At 38.3% G+C, this 24,713-nt stretch overlaps 1 protein-coding gene across 1 annotated transcript; it reads left to right on the top strand.

Annotated features, from left to right (window-relative positions):
• Positions 1-18,218: 18,218 nt before the first annotated feature.
• LOC113543228 (homeobox protein Hox-A3) lies at positions 18,219-23,713 on the top strand. Its single transcript, XM_026941315.3, has 2 exons — positions 18,219-18,290; positions 19,375-23,713. Exon 2 carries the CDS (start codon positions 19,510-19,512, stop codon positions 20,134-20,136), a length of 627 nt encoding a protein of 208 aa, XP_026797116.1. The 5' UTR covers positions 18,219-18,290; positions 19,375-19,509; the 3' UTR covers positions 20,137-23,713.
• Positions 23,714-24,713: the final 1,000 nt, after the last annotated feature.

Below are 24,713 nucleotides of genomic sequence, written 5' to 3'. Positions count from 1 at the left end.
AAGCTTAACTTATCATGCAACTCTTACATTTACATTTCCTTTACATGTTGTAAAGGAGAAGCCTGCATGGCTCAATCCAGGTAGCAGTGTTAGGCAAGAAGGATAGTTGGTTGTCCAGCACTACCCCAAGGTGCATTGCCAGATTTTGTGAGAATGTTTGTTTGAATCATTTAGAAGAGTTTCAGTTTATGCATTTTCACACATATATTCTTGAGAGAGCCAAAAAATGTGAACCACACAGGCAGGTTTTATAGGTCAGACTTGTGACATATCCTTTTCAAAGCTCAGGTCTTTCATCTTTTGCTCTGTCCCTCAGTGTCAGTTTGTAGTTATTGACTGACAGTTGATTCATTTGAAACTCACTTCTCCTCTATCATTAGCCAATCAATGCTGTTAATTGCCTAGCACCTCTAGACAGCAGGAATGATTTATTGAACCTGTGCATATGATATTGATTGCAATGACACTCAACTCACTGATTATAGCTGCATCCCAAAGCTGCAGCCTAGATATGAGGCTCTACAATGGCCTCAGTATTCAATTATGCAAAATGAGACATTTCAACAGGGCAATTAGCAAGGCTCCTTCCCTGTATTTATAAGCATCTTCATGTTATAATAGAATATTTCCATAAAGTATAATTTACACTAGATAATATTGCAAAATTGCCCAGTTAACCAGCTATTCATTATGTATTGCCTAATATTATTCCTACAATGTTAATCAAATAGTTTCTGGATGGATTTTTTTCAATTATTCCTATTATAATAACATTGTAATATATACTGTTGTATTCTAAATCTGGTTATTTCAAAAACAAACAAACCAAAAGCTAAACTAATTGGCAAGAGAACATACAAGGCAAATTAATATGTTGACCAAATAGTTTCTGGGTGAATTTTTTTTTCGCAGTTTCCCAGTTTTTTCCCAGTGGATTTTTCCCTTTTATAACAACATTGCAATATGAGTCATATTAATTTTAATGATCCTATCCTATAATTATAATTTTGCTCCTTTTTCAGAAATAAATGCTTGAAATATACAAATTTAGAACAAGACCATTTCAAGCTTTAAATGATGATAATGTCAGTAAATAGGCTTTACAGTCTTATATCTGTTTTATTGTAATTTCTTAATGAGAAATATGAGATAAATTTGCCTATATTTTACTTGCTAAGTTTTTTTTTTTTGCAGTGTTACTCAGCTGCATTGCAATGACTCAGTGTTTCAATAAAATCTTCGGTCTTCGGTGAATCCTGTGGTGGTGTGGACAGAAAAATGGCACCCCTTTGTGAGACATATGGGCCAGGCATTTGTGAGATGCTGAACCTTTTTGGACGCAACACCTCAGCTGTCGTTTCACCTGCATTGTGTTCTTCATGGGTCCCTCTTAGCAATAAAGTTAAGTGAAAAAAAAAAGATCATATATTTACCTATTGTAAAAATAGCCTATAAAATGTAAGAGAATTAAAGTGAAGGTCATTTCAGGTAATGAAGTGGCATTTGTAGTACTGTGCATGTTCAGGGAAAACTGCTTTTATTTCAGTCCAAAAACTTATTACAACTCTATCATCCCTCAGGTCACCTTGTAAGAACGTCTGCCAGTGTGTTATTATAAAATCCCAGATGCTCATCATCTCCAGGAATATGTTTTGATGAGAAATTTAAAACTGTGAGCCAAAATAAATTCTGGTTTACCTGACAGATGGTGGGCTTTAGATGCAGAATCAGTTGTAATAGCTAATAGACGTTATTGCTGTAATGAAATGGCTGATTATGGTACAATCTCAAAAGAGAAGCTACCTCTCCTTAGTGCCAGTTAAACCCACAGTAAAAACCATCAATCATTAAAGTTACTTAAACACTGAGACGAGAGTTATGTTTAATCACCTAGGTTATACTGTACAAAGACGATTAGGACAGCTGCAAATTAGGTGCATAATAAGCAGCTAATCAAGTCTTGGATGAATCTTAATAAGGAGAATTTTTCCAGACTTCCTTTCCATCTGAAATAGAGCCCAAGTTAAATCTTGCTTGCTGTGACTGCTGTCAAATGTGCTGTGCATTATAATATTAAATGAAAAACATTAAAAAGCATAGTAACTAAACTAGGCCCTGCCTCCCAAATTTAAAAGGTGTAATTGTAGCCAAAAGCTGAAAATGAAGTTACAAAGCCACATGGTGGTGACACGGTGATAATATTTTAATGTGTGGCCACAAAGGTTCAAGGTTCAAGGTTCTTTATTTGTCACATACATATTACATACATGTGATGTATGTAACATACATGTGATGAATATAATGAATAAAATAGAAAAATAAAATAGAATAGAATCTAGTAGACAAATATAGACGTTATATGTAAAAATATGTTTAGCAGCTTTTGGAGGAATGCTTAACAGCTTTTAGAGGAATGTAGTGTGCCAAGTAACATTGAGAGATCTATTTCCGCAGCCACTGAATACTCATGGCAAGTGTTATATTTTAAAATTAGTCAGACACAGAAAAACAATAGAATTAGCCCACAAGAATGTAATCAAGGAGATGATTGCTAACATTACTTTACTTAACTCAATCTTGGAATGAATAAAGACTAAATTGGATACAATATATATACAATACTGTGAAAAAGTCTTAGGCACCCTATTTTTTTTTAGTACAAACTTTGTTATAGATTTTTATTTTATGACTTCTACATTATTGATTCTGTATGAAAACATTTTAGATTTCCAAACATTAGTTTTCCAGAAGAAAATTAAATGTTACAGAAAATTTTTTGTATTTCAGTAGAGAAAACAGCATATTACATAAGAGACCACTTTTCAGACAAAAAAAACATAATGAAGGCTGCTGGGTTTTGCTGCAAAAATAAGAATCAAGTGTGACAGTCAAAGTCTCCAGAAGAACTGTGGCTGCTTCTGCAAGATGCTCAATAACACTTACAGCTCATTTCCTTATAAAACTGCACAAAGTGTACCTGAGACTACTATTTTTTTAAAGCGAAAGGATCGTCACACCAAATATTGACTTTGTTTTACTGTTTTACTGCTCTTTATAGTATTTTTTTAATGTAGAAACATTTAATTTCATTATTTTCGAAGGCATCTTTAATCTAGCCATGGGGGTCACAGTCCAGTGACGTCTGTGCCGGTCCCAAGCCCAGATAAATAGAAAGGGTTGCGTCAGGAAGGGCATCCAGCGTAAAACATTGCCAAATTTACACATGCGAATCGTCAGTACTCTGAATTCCATACCGGATCGGTTGAGGCCCGGGTTACCAACGACCGCCATCAGCACCAGTGACCTACAGGGCGCCGTTGGAAATTGGGCTACTGTTGGTCGAAGAAGTAGAGGAGGGAGGGGAGTGCGTAGACAGAGAGAGAAGAGGAAAGGTAAGAGTGTAGGACTGAGAATAGGAACTCTGAATGTTGGTACTATGACAGGGAAAGGTAGAGAGCTGGCTGATACGATGGAAAGAAGGAAGGTGGATATACTGTGTGTACAGGACACCAGGTGGAAGGGTAGCAAGGCTCGTAGTATAGGAGCAGGATTCAAGCTGTTTTATTATGGTGTGGATAGTAAGAGAAATGGGGTAGGTGTGGTCTTGAAGGAGGAGTTTGGGAGGAATGTTCTGGAGGTGAAGAGAGTGTCAGACAGGGTGATGGTCTGAAGTTAGAGATTGAAGGGGTGATGTTGAATGTTGTTAGTAGTTATGCCCCACAGGTAGGTTGTGAGTTAGAGGAGAAAGAGAGATTCTGGAGTGAATTAGATGAGGTGATACAGAGTATTCCCACGGGTGAGAGAGTGGTGATAGAAGCAGATTTTAATGGACATGTTGGTGAGGGGAACACAGGGGATGAGGAGGTGATGGGCAAGTTTGGAGTTAAGGAAAGGAACCTTGAAGGACAGATGGTAGTGGACTTTGCTAAGAGGATGGACATGGCTGTGGTTAACACTTATTTTCAGAAGAGGGAGGGGCATAGAGTGACTTACAAGAGTGGAGGTAGGAGCACACAGGTAGACTACATCCTATGTAGAAGAGGCAATCTGAAAGAGATTATGACTGTAAAGTGGTAGTGGGAGAGAGTGTAGCCAGACAGCATACGATGGTGGTGTGTAGAATGACTTTGATGGTCTGTAAGAAGAAAAGGTCAAAGATAGAGATAGAGAAGAAAACCAAGTGGTGGAAGCTGAAAAAGGAGGAATGTTGTGAGGACTTTAGACAGAAGTTAAGGCAGGCTCTGGGTGGTCAGGTAGTGCTGCCAGATGACTGGGAAACTACAGCAGAAGTGATCAGGGTGACAGGAAGAAAGGTGCTGGGTGTGTCATCTGGAAGGAGGAAAGAAGATAAGGAGACTTGGTGGTGGAATGAGGGAGTTCAGGATAGTATCCAGAGGAAGACGTTAGCCAAGAAGAAGTGGGACATGGACAGGACTGAAGAGAATAGACAGGAATACAAGAAGCTACAGCACAGAGTGAAGAGGGAGGTGTCTAAGGCCAAGCAGGACGAGTCGTACACTAGGTTAGACACTAGAGAAGGACAGAAGGACTTATACAGGTTAGCTAGGCAGAGAAATCGAGATGGGAAGGATGTGCAGCAAGTTATTAAGGATAGAGATGGAAGGGTGCTCACAAGTGAAGAGAGTGTACAAAGGAGATGGAAGGAGTACTTTGAAGAGCTGATGAATGAGGAAAATGAGAGGGAAAAAAGATCAGAAGGTGTGACCTCTGTGGAACAGAAAGTAGATAAGATTAGAAAGGATGAAGTCAGGAAGGCTTTGAAGAGGATGAAAAGTGGTAAGGCAGGAAGGTCTGGAAGTGTCTAGGAGAGGCAGCAGTGGAATTTTTAACTAGTTTGTTTAACAGGGTTTTAGAGAGTGAGAAGATGCCTGAGGAATGGAGAAGTAGTGTATTAGTGCCGATCTTTAAGAATAAGGGTGACGTGCAGAGTTGCAGCAACTATAGGGGGATAAAGTTGATGAGCCATACAATGAAGCTATGGGAAAGAGTAGTGGAAGCTAGGTTAAGGAAGGTAGTGGAAATTTGTGAGCAGCAGTATGGTTTCATGCCCAGAAAGAGAACAACAGATGCAATTTTTGCTCTGAGAATTTTGATGGAGAAGTATAGGGATGGTCAGAGGGAGTTGCACTGTGTGTTTGTAGACTTGGAGAAGGCATATGACAGGGTGCCAAGAGAAGAGCTGTGGTACTGTATGAGGAAGTCAGGAGTAGCAGAGAAGTATGTCAGCGTGGTGCAGGACATGTATGAGAGGAGCAGGACAGTGGTGAGGTGTGCTGTAGGTCTGACAGAGGAGTTCAAAGTGGAGGTGGGACTGCATCAGGGATCGGCTCTGAGCCCCTTCCTGTTTGCAATGGTGTTGGACCAGTTGTCAGAGGAGGTCAGACAGGAGTCTCCTTACACAATGATGTTTGCGGGTGACATTGTGATCTGTAGTGAGAGCAGGGAGCAGGTGGAGGAAAACCTGGAGGTGGAGGTTTGCGCTGGAGAGAAGAGGAATGAAAGTCAGTCGTAGTAAGACTGAGTACATGTGTGTGAATTAAAGGGAGGGAAGTGGAACAGTAAGATTACAGGGTGAAGAGGTGAAGAAGGTTCAGGAGTTTAAGTACTTGGGGTCAACAGTCCAGAGTAATGGAGAGTGTGGGAAAGAGGTAAAGAAGCTAGTACAGGCAGGTTGGAATGGGTGGAGAAAGGTGTCGGGAGTTCTGTGTGATAGAAAAATATCAGCGAGACTCAAGGGGAAGGTGTACAAGACAGTGGTGAGACCAGCTATGCTGTATGGTTTAGAGACAGTGTCACTGAGGAAGAGACAGAGCTAGAGGTAGCAGAGCTGAAGATGTTGAGGTTCTCTTTGGGAGTGACAAGGTTGGACAGGATTAGGAACGAGTACATCAGAGGGACAGCTCATGTTGGACGTTTGGGGGACAAAGTTAGGGAGGCCAGATTAAGATGGTTTGGACATGTTCAGAGGAGGGAGAGTGAGTATATTGGTAGGAGAATGTTGGACATGGAGCTGCCAGGCAGGAGGCAAAGAGGAAGGCCAAAGAGGAGGTATATGGAGATAATAAATGAGGATATGAAGCTAGTTTGTGCAAGTGTTGAGGATGCAGAAGATAGGGATAGGTGGAGAGTGATGATTCGCTGTGGCAACCCCTGAAGGGAAAAGCTGAAAGAAGAAGAAGATTTTCGAAGGCATCTTTGCTCTAGAGCATTTCTTTGCATGTGTCTAAGACTTTTGCACAGTACTGTATATACTGTATATACTGTATATATATATATATATATATATATATATATATATATATATATATATATATATATATAAATCATCTTAAGCGAATTTTCAAAGAAAATGTTTTTCGCCTGTTCCTGACAAATAATTAACTGGAGGCCACATATTAAGTATAAGGTTAATTACGTAAGAAGTTTTTAGGTCATAGACTCAAGTTACACAATTTGTGACCATAACTTTGATGATTTATGGCCATAACATAATACATTGTTACCATGAAATATTTAGTTTGTGGCCTTGAAATATTAACTCATGGTCTCAATATATATTAATTTGTGGGAACACTATTAAAAAAATAACAACCCTATTAACTCTGCAGCACTGTGCGATGCCAAAGACCATAAAATTTCACTTTGAACTTTGTGAATGAGGACTATCATAGACATTTTACAAAAAAAAAGTTTATTTAGGAGTGAAATCACTGCAGAAAAATTAAAATCACAGATGTAAAAATTACAGGTAAATGCTAAAATTTATTTATTCAATAGGAAGTCATCAATTACTGCTGCACTGCACATACTTTTTAATTTCCAGATTTCCAGGCCAAAAACTGCCTCAGGTTTATTACAAGATATCATTAATCCTGCTGGCTAGGTCATGCTGTAATACTATATAGTGTATAACATACTAGCCTAACGTATGCTAGCTATGTAAGCAGTAAAACACTCAGGGGCGTGCTGTTATAGAATATAACATCCCCAAGTGTTTTATTCCTCTTAGCAATTTTCCAACTGTTACAAATTTCTATTTATTAAAGAATGACACATCATATCTTTTATCCATTTATAATTGTGTAATATCTACAAAACAAGTTATTTCTTGTTATCACGTACGTTATTGCAGCAATAAACAGTCGCTTATCTTATTTTTCACTCCCAAAGTTAATAAGACAAAAAAACAAAGCTTGTCATGTTACCGAGAAACTGCAAAGCGTAAACCGTCCTGAAGACTGTCCTGAAGTTACAGCTTTACCTCTGAATGATGAGTTGGGGTTCGAATCCTGTCTCTGCCCTGCGTGCACAGAGCTTACATGTTCTCCCTGTTTGGGGTACTCTGGTTTCCTCCCCAGTCCAAAGACATGCGTTGTAGATTGACTGGCATTTCCAAATTGTCCGTAGTGTGTGAATGTGTGTGTCATTGTGCCCTGCATTGGGTTGTCACCCCATCCAGGGTGTCCCCTGCCTTGTGCCCTGAGTTCCCTGGGATAGGCTCCAGGCTCCCCCGTGACCCTCTGTAGTAAAAGCGGTGGATGGATGGATAAACCTTCATCATATCAGCAATTACACACATTTTTTAATTCGGTTTGTTTGGCGCATCCAGCATACACGTCCCTGAATGAGCTATTACTATAAAAAATGATATTAGAACAAGTGCATTAATATAAACCTGTGATTTGCAGCTGCACTATTGTCATAGAGGTTAATCAGCACTTTCTGACCAATCGGAATGCAGAATTCAACAGTGCTGTAGTATAAGGGGTTATTAAGCCAACATAAGTTTGAAATCTGACCTAAAATGATACAACTGAGATGCAACTACAAGAATTTTTTAGGCCCATTTAGGATACAGGACACCAAACGTCTTGGCTGATCAACTGAATTTGGGAGAAATTATGTTTTTTGCTGAGTTGTCCCTTTAAAAGCTAAAACAAACTGAGTGACTTGTTTAGGAAGGTTGACTAGAGCAGGTGATTTCCACTGACTTCTCACATAAACTCCAGCACTTTACTGGCTGATGTGAAGCATGTGCTTGTGCAGTAAAGACTTCAGCATGCAAACTACAGCTATTCAAGGGCAAGTGCAGATCGTTTTTCTCTGGTCGACCCTGAGACATAAGTTTTGAATATGGAAATTGGCTGCTTTTAAAGGAGTTGATTAAATGACCCTGCACACCGCATTATATGCCTATTAGGTATTTAATATTTGACTAATGAATGGCTCTTATTAAATGCCTCTAATGGCTTCTCCAGGCATGGAATAAATGTGATACGGCAGCCGTGAATTTATTTTCCCTTCTCACAAATAATATTTTACCACTGCAGGAATCCATCCATCCATCCTGTTTGTCTATCTGACTGTCTGTCCATCTATATATGTACATACATATTTTTTTTTGCTATGCACTGAAGATATCACCAAACTGCTGGATTTTCGTTTTGTGTTGCTTTGTACATGCTCAATTGGGTTAAGGTCTTGTGAATAACTTGGCCAGTATAAAAACTTTGTTGCGTTGTGTTGGCAGTGTAATTTGGGTGATTGTCATGCTGCATAATGAAGTTCCTCCCAGTTAGATTGGATGTATTTCTCTGTATATTGGCAGTCAGAATATTTCTGTAGACTTCTGAATTCAGCCTGCTGCTATCACCATGAGTTAAATCATCAAAAAAAGATTATTGAGCCCATTCCAGAAGCAGTCATGCAAGCCCAAGCTATGATATTACCTCCACCGTTCTTGACTGATGAGCTCATATGTTTTGGATCATGAGCAGATCCTTTCTTTCTCCACAGTGTGGCCTTTCCATCACTTTGGTAGAGGTTAATCTTGGTTCCAGAACTTTTGAGGCTCATCTTTATATTTCTTCGCAAATTCCAATCTGGCCTTCCAATTCTTACTGCTGATGAGTGGGTTGCATCTTGTGGTATGGCCTCTATATTTCTGCCCTTGAAGGCTTTTTCAAATGGTGGATTGTGAGACCTTCATCCCTGCCCTGTGGAGATTGTTGGTGATGTCACTGATTTTTGTGTTTGGGTTTCACAGCTCTCACAGTGTTTCTATCGTCAACTGCTGTTGTTTTCTTTTGGTCGACCTGGTTGTTGGTACAGCAGTAGTTGTTTCTTTTTCAGGACATTCCAAATTGTATTGTATTGTATTTTCCCTCTTTTCTCAGCTTCAAAATGGCTTGCTTTTCTCCCTTCATCGTCTTCATGGGTAAAACCCAGGGCTCAAACCAAAAGTAGACATTCAGAGCTATTAATTGTTTATACAATCAATCTAAAAGGACACACCTGGACAACAAGAAACACCTGCCAGTCACATGTTCCAATATTTTTGATCACTTGAAAAATAGGTGGGATCAAACAGATCTAGATGTAAATATCAGGAATTGAAAGCTGAAATTTAAAATCAAAAAGAAAAGAATTGGCCTTGCTGTTCCAATACTTTCTAAGGGGACTGTATGTATGTATGTATCTATCTATCTATGAAATTACTTCTGTATTAAGACAAATAGTTTTCATTTAGAGCTTAGGAGAAGCAGTGAGAGCTCAGTTTATTGAGGAAGTTTAAGAAAAAAACCTCCTGGGTGAAGCTCTTCATGAGGCAGAAGCATGCAAAGCTTCATAAAGAATACTGTTACGAATTTAAAGTATAAAATATAAAACGTCTATCCCACAACACACACACACACACACACACACACACACACACACACACACACACTGTGGCTCACACATTCATCCACTCTTTTTCTTTTTGACTTACAAAGAGTGTAACAGTGGCCTTTTGTGTCTGATGAGATAAATATTTATAAGCCCTGGGCCTGGGTGTGATTGAGCTGTCTCTCTGTGGACGGAGAGGCTTCATTAAGCATCCAGATAAATCACTGAGGTCCGGCAGGGGAGCGGGAGCTTCTCCCATCATGTGGGTTCTTTCAAGAGGCCATCAGTGGGCAAAAATCCACCCCCTCCCCTTTTTTTTTCTCCTTCATATGAAAGACAAACTGATTGCCAGCAAATGTTTAAGATTTTCAGACTGCAGTCTCCTTTGCTCCTCTTCAACATCAAGAGCCCTTCCTCTCATCACTCTCTCTTCTCTGCCTCCCTACTGAGCGTGCAAGCCAAGTAGATGATAGTGTAGTGGCTCCCAAATGCTCTGCAGTGTGCCGCATTGGAAGTGGTTTTATAGACATCTTTGGAAAGTGAGGTTGAGCTGCTAAATCCTGATGCTTAGTTAGGCTCTAGATTAGATCAGAGGACCAAGGTGTGATTTTACCAGGGCATGAACACTCCCCACTTCTTCAATCAGCACCTTTTCCAAAATTACATTACTGGAGATGCATCGGTACCATTTTTTCATCATGTTTTTGTACTCATCAATAATAATACTGATCCTGAAATGAATAAGATACACACTATTACTTTTTTTTTCCACATTTTTTTCTCAATTTGGTTTTACCAATTCCCTCCCACTGGCTAACTCTCCCCAGACACACAATAACTATCGATCAGGAAGGGTGGGGCAAACAAATGCTTCCATCAAATCATTCTGCACCACAGGGCAGCTTATAGTGTAAATAATGTATATGTTCACAGTGTATGCAAGCATTTGCAGTTTAAACTATAGAAATACACAGTTTTTCTAAAGACAGACACAGAGTGAGAAGTGAATGAAAGAATTTCGGAAACTGTGTTCACTGAATGCATCTTGTATTCAACCAAGGAAACACTTGTATATGGTTTGACTCAAATACAGTGTTGACATGCTAACCATACAAAGAGTTTTGAAATAGAAAAGAGTACTGAAAATGTTTCTTATCAATGGTTAAAAAACTGTAATTTTTTTACTAATTCATAGATTTATAGAAAAATAGTGGATCTGCATTAATGCCAACATTACTGTTTCTTTCTTCTTGATTGTGCTGTAATTGACAATGTATTTTTATTAGAAGAACACTACTGTTTTTGGTGGAATGTTAGCTCCTAAAACCAAAAGAGCAAGAACTTATTTTCTCACTCACCCTTTTCCAGTAATGTTTAACGTCATATTAATGAAAAATTCAGCATAGTGGAGGCAACAAATGCTGGACTCAAAAACCCAGAATGTAATGAAGCTGCAGTTGTGGCACAGGCTTGGCTTGGCTAGTTAGCAGTCTACAAGATGATGAGTGTGATGGTATTGATGGTGGCATTGAAGTTTTTGAAGCTGTTCTGTTTGAGCTGAGTCTACAGATGAGGAGCTGAGAGAGCTGGACAGAAGAAAGGACTAAAGTGCTGCTGCATTGCTTCCTTTCATTCAATTCAATTCAGTTTTATTTGTATAGCGCTTTTAACAATGGACATTTACAGGAATAATACATTCCAATTAAATTAAATCAAAATAAATTATAAACGTGTGAATTTATCCCTAATGAGCAAGCCAGAGGTGACGGTGGCAAGGAAAAACTCTCTGAAACGATATGAGGAAGAACCCTTGAGAGGAACCAAACTCAAAAGAGAACCCATCCTCATCTGGGTTCTAATGTATAGTGCAATTATAAATAAATCCCTTCTATAACTGTGTGCTACATGGACAAATAGTGCAATTGTGCAACCAGTAAAGTAATTACAGTTTTCACATGAAGTCTGGTTTGTTGACCCTATCCACTGTCCATTGATGGACACCTGAGTGCAAAACTGCTCGCAGCAACCGCAGCTCCAAAGCAACTACAGCAATCACAGTCCCAAGCCATCACTGTACAATTCCCCATATGAGATCCCCAAGCCATCTTCACAGCCCCAAGCGACACTATCCCCAGCAATCCCAATGATCTTCAGGCTGTCCAAGTGGGGCCACCCCCAGCAGCATAGAGCAATCTCCAGCTGTAGGGCATCAGGATGGATCAGGTGGGTCCAGTGAGCAACCGTTAGAACAGGGGTCTTCAATCTTATCCACAAAGGGCCATTGTGGCTGCAGGCTTTCATTCCAACTATCCAGGAGCCACACCTGATTCCACTTGTTTAATCAGTTCAACCTGGTCTCCAATTACCTATCAAGTGTGCCTCCTTTTTGGCTGGTATGAATGCCTGCAGCCACACAGGCCCTTTGCTGATAAGATTGAAGACCCCTGCTTTAGAGGGCAGGTGAACAGTATTGTGGGTGAGCCATTAACCAAAATGAAACTAGACAAACGTGTCAATGAAAAAAGTTTAAACAACAACAAAAAAGAACCCTGCCTCAGAATTTAATCATAAATATTTTGCACCATTAAATATTGATATTGATTATAAATACTGATATGCAAGCTCTCCATTAAAACTTATCCTGCCTTCATATGCTATCAGATTTATTGTAAATTTCTACATTTACATGCACATCAAATTCCGTTTAAGGTCTATATTCAGGTTGCAGCCATATTCCAAATGCGATGTTTATATGCGTACAGGCATCGGAATATTCCTGTATACATGGCTGTCGTAAGTATGGCTGAGTTGCCATTCCTAAATACCTAGCCTACAGCTAAGTACCCACAATTCCTTGCAGACTGAGCATGCACATATATCTCCTTTCAGTGAATTTTCTGAATAAGGTGTTTATATGCAACAAATTTCCGATTAAAACAGGCATATTCCAGGGTGGGAATCGGAATTTGGGGAATCAGAATATTGTCTTAATGTGAATCAGGCAATCGGATTGCGGCATTTACATGACTCAGTACTAATTAGAATATTGCCAAATTCCGATTAATATCAGAATATTGCTGTGCATGTAAACGTAGCCAGTAACCCAAGTTTCACCATATTCCTGCAGCAAATGTACTGAGCCTTTCCTGTCCCAGTGTTGTGAATTAAAAATATTAATCTAGAATTCATTAATCTATAGTAAGTGCTTTATCCTAATTCGGATGCCAGTGGATCTGCAGTCTATCCTGGGAATACTGAGTGCAAGACAGAGACACAAATTGGTTGGTACACCAATGCATTGCAGAACACTAAATTCACACTCATTCACACATAGGGGGCATTCAGCGAAGCAAAGCCACCTACTGGCATGTTTTTGGGAGGTGGGAGGAAACTGGAGAGCCCAGAGGAAACCCTTGTGAATACAGGGAGAACATATGAAACTCCATACACACAGTAACCCAATGTCAAATATCACTTTGAATCAGTGACAATGATTTGATTTATGACCAGTGGTGACCATATCAACAATCAGTACATCCTAAAAGAATATTAATTCTTATTAACTCTTTCCCTCAATAATACAGAAGCCTGCGTATTCTGTTACTTCTTATTCAGGTGTTTTGGTTAAGCTGATACTTAAACTTATTGCTCACCATCCTCATATGTGAAAATGGCTAGTTTTAGCAAATGGGTTCAAGCGTGACATGGTTGGGAGAGGATTCTTCATGACAGCCGAGGCCTGAGGGTCATCCTGTGTGCAGAGGTGATAGCTAGATGACCTTGTCATGTCCAGTGTTCAGTGAAATGCCAATCTGACAGAGGACACCTCTGGGCTTTTTTTATTATGTGCTGTTTTGGAGAACTGCAAGAAAGATAACAGGCTGTCACAATAAGCATTACTCTCACACGAGGAGGAGAGAAATAAACATTTTATTAACTAAAGAATTAAAATTCATAAGGACAGTTAATGATTCCTTTACTTTCATTCTCGCTTCTCACTTTCACAATTATTCCTGGACTTGGAAAGACCTGTTGACCCTGGCTGTAATTGCTTTTTAATAGATTATTTCTAGACTTCACTCAGAAATCAGCAGATGAGAAATTCATAGTTCAATTGCTTTAATTAAAATGATTTCAAGCCTTTGAAGTTTCTTTCATCATGCAGAATGAATTGGGTGATTATTTGGAGAAAGTAACTTTTTCTTTTTAGTGTTTACCAGCTGTTTTCTGGAGCAAAGACTGAATAAAAAAAACTTAATAATAGGTAAGTAAGTAGGTCGATTAACAAACAAACAAACAAAGAGAACCTTAAAGCTGTGACAGTAAATATGTAGAAATTAACACTTATAATGCAGCTGGTCATAAGACGTCATTCATAGTATATTTAATATTGTCATGACTCAGAGCACTATCACCATCCCACTCCCTCATCTCATACCCTAGCTGTGAACTACTAACTTTCTTCAGTGTACAAACTGGGGCTTGGAGACTTGATTTGAACACACACACACACAGACTGATGCCTGAGCCGGTTGAAAGAGATTTGAAGGAGCTTCTCCACACTCGGGAGGCGGTGGTGATGAGATGGGTGACGCACGTCAATCAGGGACAGGAAATCGAAATAGCTCAAGCACCAATCATACCAAGCCATTCAGAACAACTGCAACAGACCTACATTTATCTGAATATATTTAAGAGAAAGGCTCATGAATATTTGATATTCAAGTATCATTCACTAAAAATGAGCTGAAATAAGATATGTTTTTTTTTTTTTTTTTGCATGTGTGTGTGTGTGTGTGTGTGTGTGGTTGGGGGGGGTGTCTGTGTGTTTTATTGCTTTGGTTATTCTGCAACTTTAGCATCAAAGCACAAAAAAAAAAAACTATCTTTGTGTAGACAATGCAAGAGTTTTTACAAAGCCATTAGTCAAATATACTCAAGTGTTTTTACCACATGCTGTCCATAACACTTGTATTTTAGATAGATAGATAGATAGATAGATAGATAGATCATTCATGATGTATTACATATTATGAGGAGCCTTTGCTGGTTTCATAGCATTCACTACACAGTCTGGTACGCTTCATCAGTTCACACGGAAAAGACTGGCATGGCATTTGACAAATCACAGACTTTTGCTTGTAGACTGTCAGCAAACAAGATTATCTTATTTACTCACCACTAAGTGCTTCAGACAAAACTCTTTAATAACCTTGAATGACATTGAATTTTTTTCAGTCCACTGATTATATTTTCCTCCAATCACTCACTGTGTGGTGCTTTTCAAAAGTTTGTTTTCCTGATAGAAACCGGATGGGAAGTACAGAGAAGTGTGACGTGCCAATCAGATTGCAACCTTGAGCTTCAGATCTGAAGCTTGTGGCCAGCAAAATGTACAAAAGAACAGTGTTGTTAATTTAACAATTTTTTGCTATATTTGGCAACTTTTGAGACCCCTTTTAAGTTAATTTATTTCAGAAATAATGTCTAGCGACAAATCTAGTGATTTTCTGATCAGATGTTAGGTTTCTGCACTCTCCAGCTCACATTAAAGCTGCTAATTATACATTGAGAGAGCAGGTTTACTCGACTCACTACCAGTGTGTAAAGCCTGACTGGGTTGTGCTTGTGTTCACAATGACCAATTCCTGTTCATCATTGTCCCCAATGACCAATCACTGTTCAGCATTGTTTGTCCACCAGCACATTGTCTTTGTTCACAATTTTAAATTCTCTTCTTGGCAATATTTATAGTAATAAAAGCGAGTTATTCCATCTGTAACCATTTCATTTGTGTCTATTTCCTGACCCCACCCCTGACCACATTTTTTCTATGTTCTTTATAGAAATTACAGTATTTTGTAAATACAGTATATAAATAGTCTGTAGTGACCAAAGATAATTTCTTTCTAAAAGAAATAGTCATATTCTATTCTATTCTACAGGATGTCCCAAAAGTCTCCATACATAGAGAAAATGAACACTTTTTAGCAAAATGTCTCCCAAAAATTTTTCATATTTAGTTTATATTATATAGATTTTTTCAGATAGCCTTTAAGAAAGCCTTTGACAAAAGAAGAACATATTGAAGTCATTCTCATGGCTGGATTAGGAAGCTTCGGCAAGGTTGAGATGGACTTTAACAGGAAGCACAACGTGCTTCAATTGCTTCCACGACGTGGTGCTGGCATACATAGTCCCCTATGTATGGAGACTTATGTATAGAGACACCCTGTATTCTATTCTGTAAGTATCCTCAGCAAATCTTACTTCTTCATGTAACATGTTTTGATATGCAAATGACTGTGATGATTCAATAAACATGCAAATTAGTCTGTGATGCCATCTGGTGACTTTTAGTGACTTTTTGAGTATGCATTAGTTACTTTCTCCTGAAATGAGCTGGCAACACTGCAGAAAATATCCGGCGCTCTGTATCCTGTGGGAAGAGACACTGGGTGCATGGCGGGAGAATTCACGCCAGTGGGATGCATGTCCATCGTAGGGCACACATTCACACACAAATTCACATCTGGGGCAATTTAGCAAAGCCAATCCACCTACCAGTGTGTTTTTTAGAGGAAGCCCACATGAACACAGGGGGAACATGCAAAACTCCATTATGATTAATAATAAGAAAAAAAAAGAAACACAATATATTTGTTAATCACAATTTAGCTTAGTAAGTGCTGATTTTCGGTTAAAAATAAAGTTATGTAGTTTATACTGACATTTCGATGTCATGGAATTCAATTTGAATAAGCTCACAAACTTACAAATGCAATAAAGTTAAATTGTCAGTGTACGGTACTACCTCTGATCACTGTGTCCAACTACAGTGACTTATTTCAACAATCTCTATTGTTGTCTACACTTGCTGTATATATCATATGTAGAATGTCAATGTGCAATACTGGGCACTTTATTTATCAGGACTCTAAACTCTCAATGCACTAAATGTAGACTGTAAGTGTGCAATTACTATCTCTGGTCACTTACTCCATTTCAATCTGTACTTTGTGTGTCTATACTAAACTGTTTACACCAATGTAAAGGGTAATGTGCAATTCTATCACTGGTCACTTTTCAGAATGTTCTGAATGTTCAATGTGCAATATTATGACTTAGTCACCTGCTGTATATACTTTATACTGTATACTAGCTGTACATACATACATACTTTTATACTATATGGTATACTCACTTTATAGTCTATTTATTGTCTGATGTTATTTGTTTGTTTTTTTCCAACACCAGTCGGAAGCAGTGCCCCTAATTTCGTTGTATACAGAGATATACAATGACAATAAAGGCTTTCATTTTCATTTCATTTCATTTCGTTAGTAAGCAAATAAAAATTTGCATATGGAACTGTTTCTGAATTAATAATTTAGAGTTTTGAGGATAGCTGAGTCTTAAAGCGGTTCCTGAACTGTGCTCTTTTCAGAAGCAAGAAATGCACCAGTGAGCCGGGTAAAGTCATATAAAGTCATACAAAAGTCAGTTAAACAGGCAGCCCAAAGAATACCACAGTAGAAAATGCACAGAAAAGAAAACAGCTAAACTGATCAAGAATTCTCCTCAGGGCATATCAATAACCACCATGAAACCACCAGCTTCATCTGAGAACTGGCAGAGCATCAGCATTAAAAATACCCAGCACCTGATAATGTGCACTTGTGGTAGACATTAGACTGCAATCAATTACACCAAGTTTGGTGTCCAGGGTTTGCTTCTGGAACTATGAGCTGAATGTAGCTAAGAAATAACACACTTGACTCTACGGGCTTTGTGGAGTTGTTCGGTGTCTTGAACAGGTTTGCTGATGTTATTTATGATTGTATGACACATTATTATCTATAAACATGGATAAAAGGATGTCCCAGAGCTAAAAACAGTCATAGCTCCATACTGAATTGTTTCCTTTCTCAGTACATACACATGTATGGACATTTTCAGGTAGGAGGTGGGTTCTTGTAGGGTGCTCTTTTTTTATGTTTCTGTATTTTTTTTATTTTTTATTTTTTTTTTAAATCCTCTTACATTTGGCATGATGCTAAAAATAATTACCTCTTTTTTGCTTTTGATATGGAATGGCTTTGAAGGCAGTGAAGGTCCTTAATGTGTCTTTATAATAACAGACTCAGGTTGTAATGCCCAGTATAGTACTTGTAATGGCCTTTTTTGAGTAAGAGCTTCCTGAGTGAGAGCCATTAGCAGTGCAGTTTGCACTTAAATGCATTGCACACAATAATGTTTACATATTTAAAAGCTTATGTGATATTTATCTCATAATTGGCAGAAACATCCATTTATGTTAGATGACTATCTCAAGTAAATAAAGCAAAATAAATATTATAAAATTTTAAATAAAAATTTTAAATAAAAAATTTAATAGAAATTCTATGGCTAGCACACAGTGATCCTTTGCCCATTTTCTGTATACACCAGTGTGACCAATCACCAGGCAGGAATGTGTCTGAGGAAATGCTCTGTTTCCTGAAAGCTGAGTTTCCTCCCATCCAGAGAGCTCCAGACCTGACTGTTACTGACTTTTCAGATGGTCTCTACATCTAGGAGGTGCTTATAGCATGACCATTCAAGTAAGTTGAACTGTTCTACTGTACTTAGTTTTCGAACATGTAGTTTTTTGTGTTTTATTACAGTTTTAATCAATATAATACCACAGTGCTGTTGAATTCTGGATTCTGATTGGCCATCTGGTGTTTATTTAATTTTCTAAAACAGCAGCTCTGAAAAAGCGCAGCTACAGGTTTCTATTCATATATTCTAATATGCTGTTGTTTCTATAGTAGCAACTTATGGGTAGAGCAAGATTTTATTTAACAGTGTAAGTGATTGATTAACAATATAGATTTGAAACACAATGCAAGATTTGGGAGTTGAAAGAGTCTCACTAAGACTAACTAAGACTAGCTAAGAAGAGCTAGAGCTCCCGTCACCAGTTAGCATGTAGTTAAAAAAAAAAAAAAAAAAAAAGGAAAATGACACACAGCTCTGTAATGCTTGGAATCCAAGGAGAATAATAACTGAATAGGAAAAAAATACTAAACAGGTAGACCTAAATCGTGTGTGTGTGGACTCATTAACCAGAAGCTCTAAGGTCCTGATGAGACACTAAAATAGTGCTTTATAAAAAACAGGTGCACTTGCAGGATAAATAAGCTGCAGATAAAAGACTCATGCTGTGTGCCAAGTATCTAATTACAGTGATTAAGAGTGAGGATTTTTCCAATTAGATAAAGCTTGTTTGTAAATACATAAAAAGCCACAAACATATCTCAGTTCACTTATAATTATTTCCTACTCAGATGTTCTAAATGTAGAGAATTTTACATGAGGTCGCATTTAAAGATGCAGAAAAACTTTTGACTAGCAGTGGATGCATGTCTGTCTTAACACTGATAATGCTGTGTTTGTGAATATACAGAGTATATGTACGTTACAATATGTGTCTTATCTGTGAACATTTGTGAATCATTTGTGAACTTGTCTATCTATGAACTTCAACTAGCCTACCTGCTGAAGAGATGTTAGCTAAGCTGACTAGTAAGTGCAGTGCTGTGTTTATGACATCAGAGTTAATCTACTGAAATGTTTTGATGGTTTTCCCTGCAATATATTTGCTTCCCTAATTACTATGTTCTGATACATTTTTTTTTTGAGGAGCTGGGCTTTGTTTTGAGTCCTCGAGTGCACAACTGAAGCAGATGCTCTGCTACGTTCGACTGCTCCAGCCTCTACAGAGACACCAGCCTACACCGATGTGTCTTCTGTAGTCTATCTGTAGTGGAAACAGCCATGCCGACTGAATCAGTCACTGAAATCACTGCTCTGCAGTTTCCCACACAGCCTGTGGAGAGTTCTGATGGGCTGATACTTCAGCACGTAGAACATGTACCATCGGCTGAGGGTTCACCATCTGACAGCTGTAAGACCTCAACTGTTTCCCAGACTTGCTGGGAAGTAAACGTGACCCTGATGCTTGTGGTTCTCGCCGGGATCCTCATCTTGGCTCTGTTTTACTGCGTCCTTCTCCTGCGGCACAAACTGCGTTTGGCTCAGGCAGGAAATGCTTTAGAGTACTTTGGCTTCTACCACATGGCAAACTACAGCCTGAAACACCTACCGGAACCCCCAGATTTACCTTTAGTGGATACCGATCCCCCTGTGGAGGTGCCTCCTTATTCTCCACCTCCACCTGTGGTTCCAAGTCAGCCGGTCATCCCTCCACTCCTCCCTCCACCACCTCCACTTTCATCTCGACCACCCTCCGTTGTTCCTCTGCCTCACCCCATCATCTACACTACCCCACCCAGCCCTCAGTCTGACGCCGAGGTGTATTCCCGCATAGGCACTCTGCGGCACTCCAGGCACTCAAGCGCGAGTCAGACGCAGGTGGTTCTCTTTGAACATTCGTCCCTGTGACCCTTTGGAGAAGAACACTGTCATCTGTCTCGTCCATCACAGCATTTGCTAAGAGACCGACTTTCACAGTCTAGTGATTCAGGCAACTTTTATGTCATGTTTTTTTGTTTTTTTTTTTGGAAACTTGCATCCTCGGATGTAGCCTGTGGTACTAATACATCTCATCCATCTTCACATGGACATAACAGTGTGTTGAGGCTGTTTTGACTGTTTATAGTACCATTTTCACTCTAAATTTATTTGCTTCTTTAGATTTGCACTAAAGCCATGAAGGTTGTAACAGACAAGGGACGCTTATAGCCTCCAGTTTAGCACTGCACAAATTATATACCTTAATATCATCACACACTCGCCTCAAACAGTGCTGAGACATAATGTGTACATTAGAAGAGATAATACAGATATGTAAGGAATATGAGGTGTGCCATTACAGGAAAATAATCAAGGACAATATAGTATGAGCGTTTTATTCTTCTTATACCACAGCAATTTGCCAACAATTGTATTTTTGTATTATTTAACTTATGTTATAGCAGCTATATGCAGTCGCTCTTTCATCAACCTATCTTTTTCCCTGTCTTGAAGTTAATAAGACAAAAAACACAGCTTGTCATGTTTTAACGATAAACTGCAAAGCGTAAACTCCTGTCCTGAAGATCTCCACATGCCGCAAAACGTACTTACTATTACAAAGAGCTGACACTAGAGACTCCTTTCATAAACATTAAATAAAAATCTCCTTACAGAAAACTTCCCCATCTCAATGATTATACATTTTTTTGGTTAAATAACACTTTTTTAAATTCTGTTTATTTATAGCGTTAGATTATGTAGAGCATCTGCCATACAATCCCCTGTGCATGAGCTGTTACTATAAACCTGTGATTTTCAGGTGCACTACTGTCATAACTGCTGTCATCTTAAGTGGGAAATTATGCATGTTTTTGTAATTATTGTTACACTATTCCTTTACAATATTAGAAGTTGTAGTCAGAGATGTCCTATTCATACTGCTGTTTGTTCTGTATGATATTAGGCTGTTTCTATATGATTGCTAGGACCAGTGGCCATGTTCCTTTTGATGGTATTATTATTATATATTGACTTTGTTTTTGCTCCAGCATGTTCCTCTTATTTCCTTTGTAACTTTGGGTTTCATTCCTAGGGTGGGATTTCCTGGAGAGCTTTTCCACTGCATTCCTTTTCACTTCCTCAGTTCTGTCTTAAAGGAGAAGTTCAGCCAAAATCCCAGACCATATTAAAATTTAAGGTTTAGATTTTAGGCCACACCTCCTACATGAGTCTGTTGTTTTTGTCCATGTTTAGAGATAACAGTGTTTCGTACCGCATCGAAATCAACATCAGCAAGTCTAACTAAAAAAAAAAAAAAAAAGTTTAGACACTTAACATTGATTACCATATACCACAGCAATTTGCCAGTGATTACAATTTCTTACTTATTAATAAATGAACAACTTTTATCCATTTATAGTTACATTTAGTCTTGTAGAACATCTATGGAACTAGTTCCACTTGTTGAATCCTTATTTCTATTGGCTATTAGAAGATAAGAAAGGTGAGAAAGGTGGCAGTCCTAGAGAAATAAACATCTCATCAATAATGTAACACAGCTTCAGTGGCCCGCACTGGGCTTTTTTTTTCTTTAAAGATAAGATTCCGTTGTTTGCAATAACGTGTCAAGTGAAACAGTTGACATCCCCTACTGTTTTTGAATGGAAATGAAAAAGGAAAATGTATCTACAAAATGAAATTCCAAGAGCTTGATAAATTTACAGCAAAGTAGATACAACAGGTTGGACATGTTAATAATCTCTCCCTGGAACCTCCCCGATAGTGTGTTTGTGTGATATTATATTTATATATGTTATATTGTGTTTGGCTGATATGGTGTTTGTGTGTGATGTGGCATTTGTGTGCGATATATTTTGTTTATATATCTGATATTGTGTGTTTGTTTGATTTTGTGTTTATGTGTGTGATATTGTGTTTCTCTTGTTTCATAAGAAATGCTTTTGAAATGTTTCCTTTCATGGCCAGTGAACAGAGGCTGTTTAATCCTCAAGGCTTTCATACCTTTTCTACAGTAATAACAGATCTATTGTTCTTCTTTCTTTTTCTGTTTTTTAAAAAATACTCACCATGTATGGGCCTTTCAGTTTGGGATAGAAGACAGCAGGCCTTCATCTAGCAAAACCTTTCAGTAAATCATCAAATACTGCCGTGGGTTTAGTCGTATTTTTGATGTAAACCTGCGGGAAAATGTACACAGCTGTTTGATTAGAACAGGTCCTCCCAGATCTGAGAGCTCATCACCTACTCCCAAAACACAATGCTTTATAATGGAGCAATCTGTCTGCCTCAAATAAAGCAGGTATCAACCAGAAGAGAAACGTTCCAATGTTACAAGTTTTCTGCTCAATAATACAGAAACTAATTTTGCCTGGAAAGTCCATGGCTCTTTCCCAGTACCAAGCATGTGAACTTTGGAATTGTGTTCCTTTTTGCCAAGTAAGAACAATCCCAAAGGACATAATAACTAAGAGCACGCCTGTAACCTGGTGATATATTTCAAACAAAAAGACATTTTGATGCAAAAAGATGTTTTTGAGAAATAAAGATGTGGGTTTCAGTTCATATGCCATAATGTGAGCAAACATCCAGACAGAACTCCCAACCAACATATCTTTGTTCTGAGACTTTCCCTGTCTGTAATCTAAAACATCATGTTTGCTTGTGTAGTTTGGTTTCTGGGTTAGGTGTTTGCGCATTTGATTGCAGCTGTGTAAGCACCAGCACAACACTTTTAAGGAAAAACTCAATATGCCGCTTCCTTCTCTGTGACTTTATTGTTTGTTTGCTTTGCAAAATAAATCAAAACCACAACTGACTTCTAACCTCTAACCTACCATTCTCGTAAACAGGTTAACCCATAACTAGTGTTATAGTGAACAGGCTAACCCACAATCTAATAATATAGTAAACAAGCTAACATTTTACTAAACAAGTTAACCAGAACTAGCATCATAGTATATGGACTAACCCATAACTAACATTACGTATAATACACAGGCTAACTCATGAGGAGACATATGAACCACACTTAAGGGTTTTTAATAGTGTATAAAATGCCTTTTTAAAGTCTAACAGCATGACTTCCATTGCGATGTGTATTGTGATTTTTTTAAAGGAATTTTGGACAATACATTTACCATTATGAGGTGGTAGTAAAACTAATAGCATTAAAAGAAAAACAATTCTGTGCCCCCTAACATTGCAGTGTGTTCTATAAAGATGAAGTTTTTTGAGTATATTAACAACTGTGAGTTTGGCAAAGATTTGTTGTTGCTTGAAACATACCACCAGCCTTGGGATTTTGAGAAAAGCAGAGTGCTTGCTAAAAAGATGAAAGCTGGAGGAATATTTTAGATTAACTGCTTGGAACAAATGAGCAAATTCTTGCAGAATTAGATTTGAACATTCTATTTAAATAAAAGACAAGGAATAAAAATCTTGTCACTGAAAATAAATGTGTTTCACTTTGATCATGGTGCCAAATGACCAGTTGATTCTTTCTCAATATTTGGGCAAGATCAAGAACACCTCTATATATTGTAATTGTTATAACTAGCATCATTGAGTATTGGAGGTGAACTCAGGCACTGGAAAATTAAATCAAGAAAATCAAGTGACAGGTTGTTCATGGCTGCTACTCTTAAACTGGAAACCGATGTCCTAGTCTTACCACTGAAGTTAGCTACACTATCTACAGTACAGGTACAGTATCATTAGCAATCCAGTAATAAATGTAAAGCATTTATTTTATTTTTTTTACAAAGTACACTCACCGATCACTTGAATAGGAACACCTGTATACCTGCTCGTTTATGCAGCTATCCAATCAGCTAATCATGTGGCAACAGAGCAATGCATAAAATCACACAGATACAGGTCAAGAGCTTCGGTGAATGTTCACATCAAACAAATGTGATCTCTGTAACTTTAACTGTAATGGTTGTTGGTGCCAGATGGGTTGATTTGAGTATTTCAGAAACTGCTGATCTCTTGGGATTTTCACACACAACAGTCTCTATAGTTTAAACAGAATGGTGCACAAAACAAAAACATTGGAAAAGCCAAGAACAGGAATCTGAGGCTATCGTGGGAACAGACTCACAGAAACTGGGCAGTTGAAAATCACCTGGTCTTTTTCCAGCCTTCAACTGTACAGTTTCGGTGCGTCTGTCCTCATCCATGCCACGGTTAAAGTCACAGAGATCACACTATTTTTTTATTCTGATGTTTGATGTGAACACTAACTGAAGCATGTGACCTGTATCCGCATTTTTGCATTGCACTCCTGCCACATGATTAGATAACTGCATGAATGTACAGGTGTTCCTAATAAAGTGGACAGTGAGTGTATAGCACAGCAGACAAGTCATTTGTTTTCTTGAAACATGTAGCAGAACCAATATAGAGCTCTGTGTCTATTTCATATTGTTTGAAATGAGCACATTTCTAGCACATGTGGGAACTGAGAGGAATGAGGCAGCTGA

Source organism: Pangasianodon hypophthalmus, chromosome 15 (assembly GCF_027358585.1).
Source record: "Pangasianodon hypophthalmus isolate fPanHyp1 chromosome 15, fPanHyp1.pri, whole genome shotgun sequence".
NCBI classification, from domain to species: domain Eukaryota; kingdom Metazoa; phylum Chordata; class Actinopteri; order Siluriformes; family Pangasiidae; genus Pangasianodon; species Pangasianodon hypophthalmus.
The sequence above is the reverse complement of the archived record's forward strand: the minus strand, read 5'-3'. Positions and strand labels throughout refer to the sequence as shown.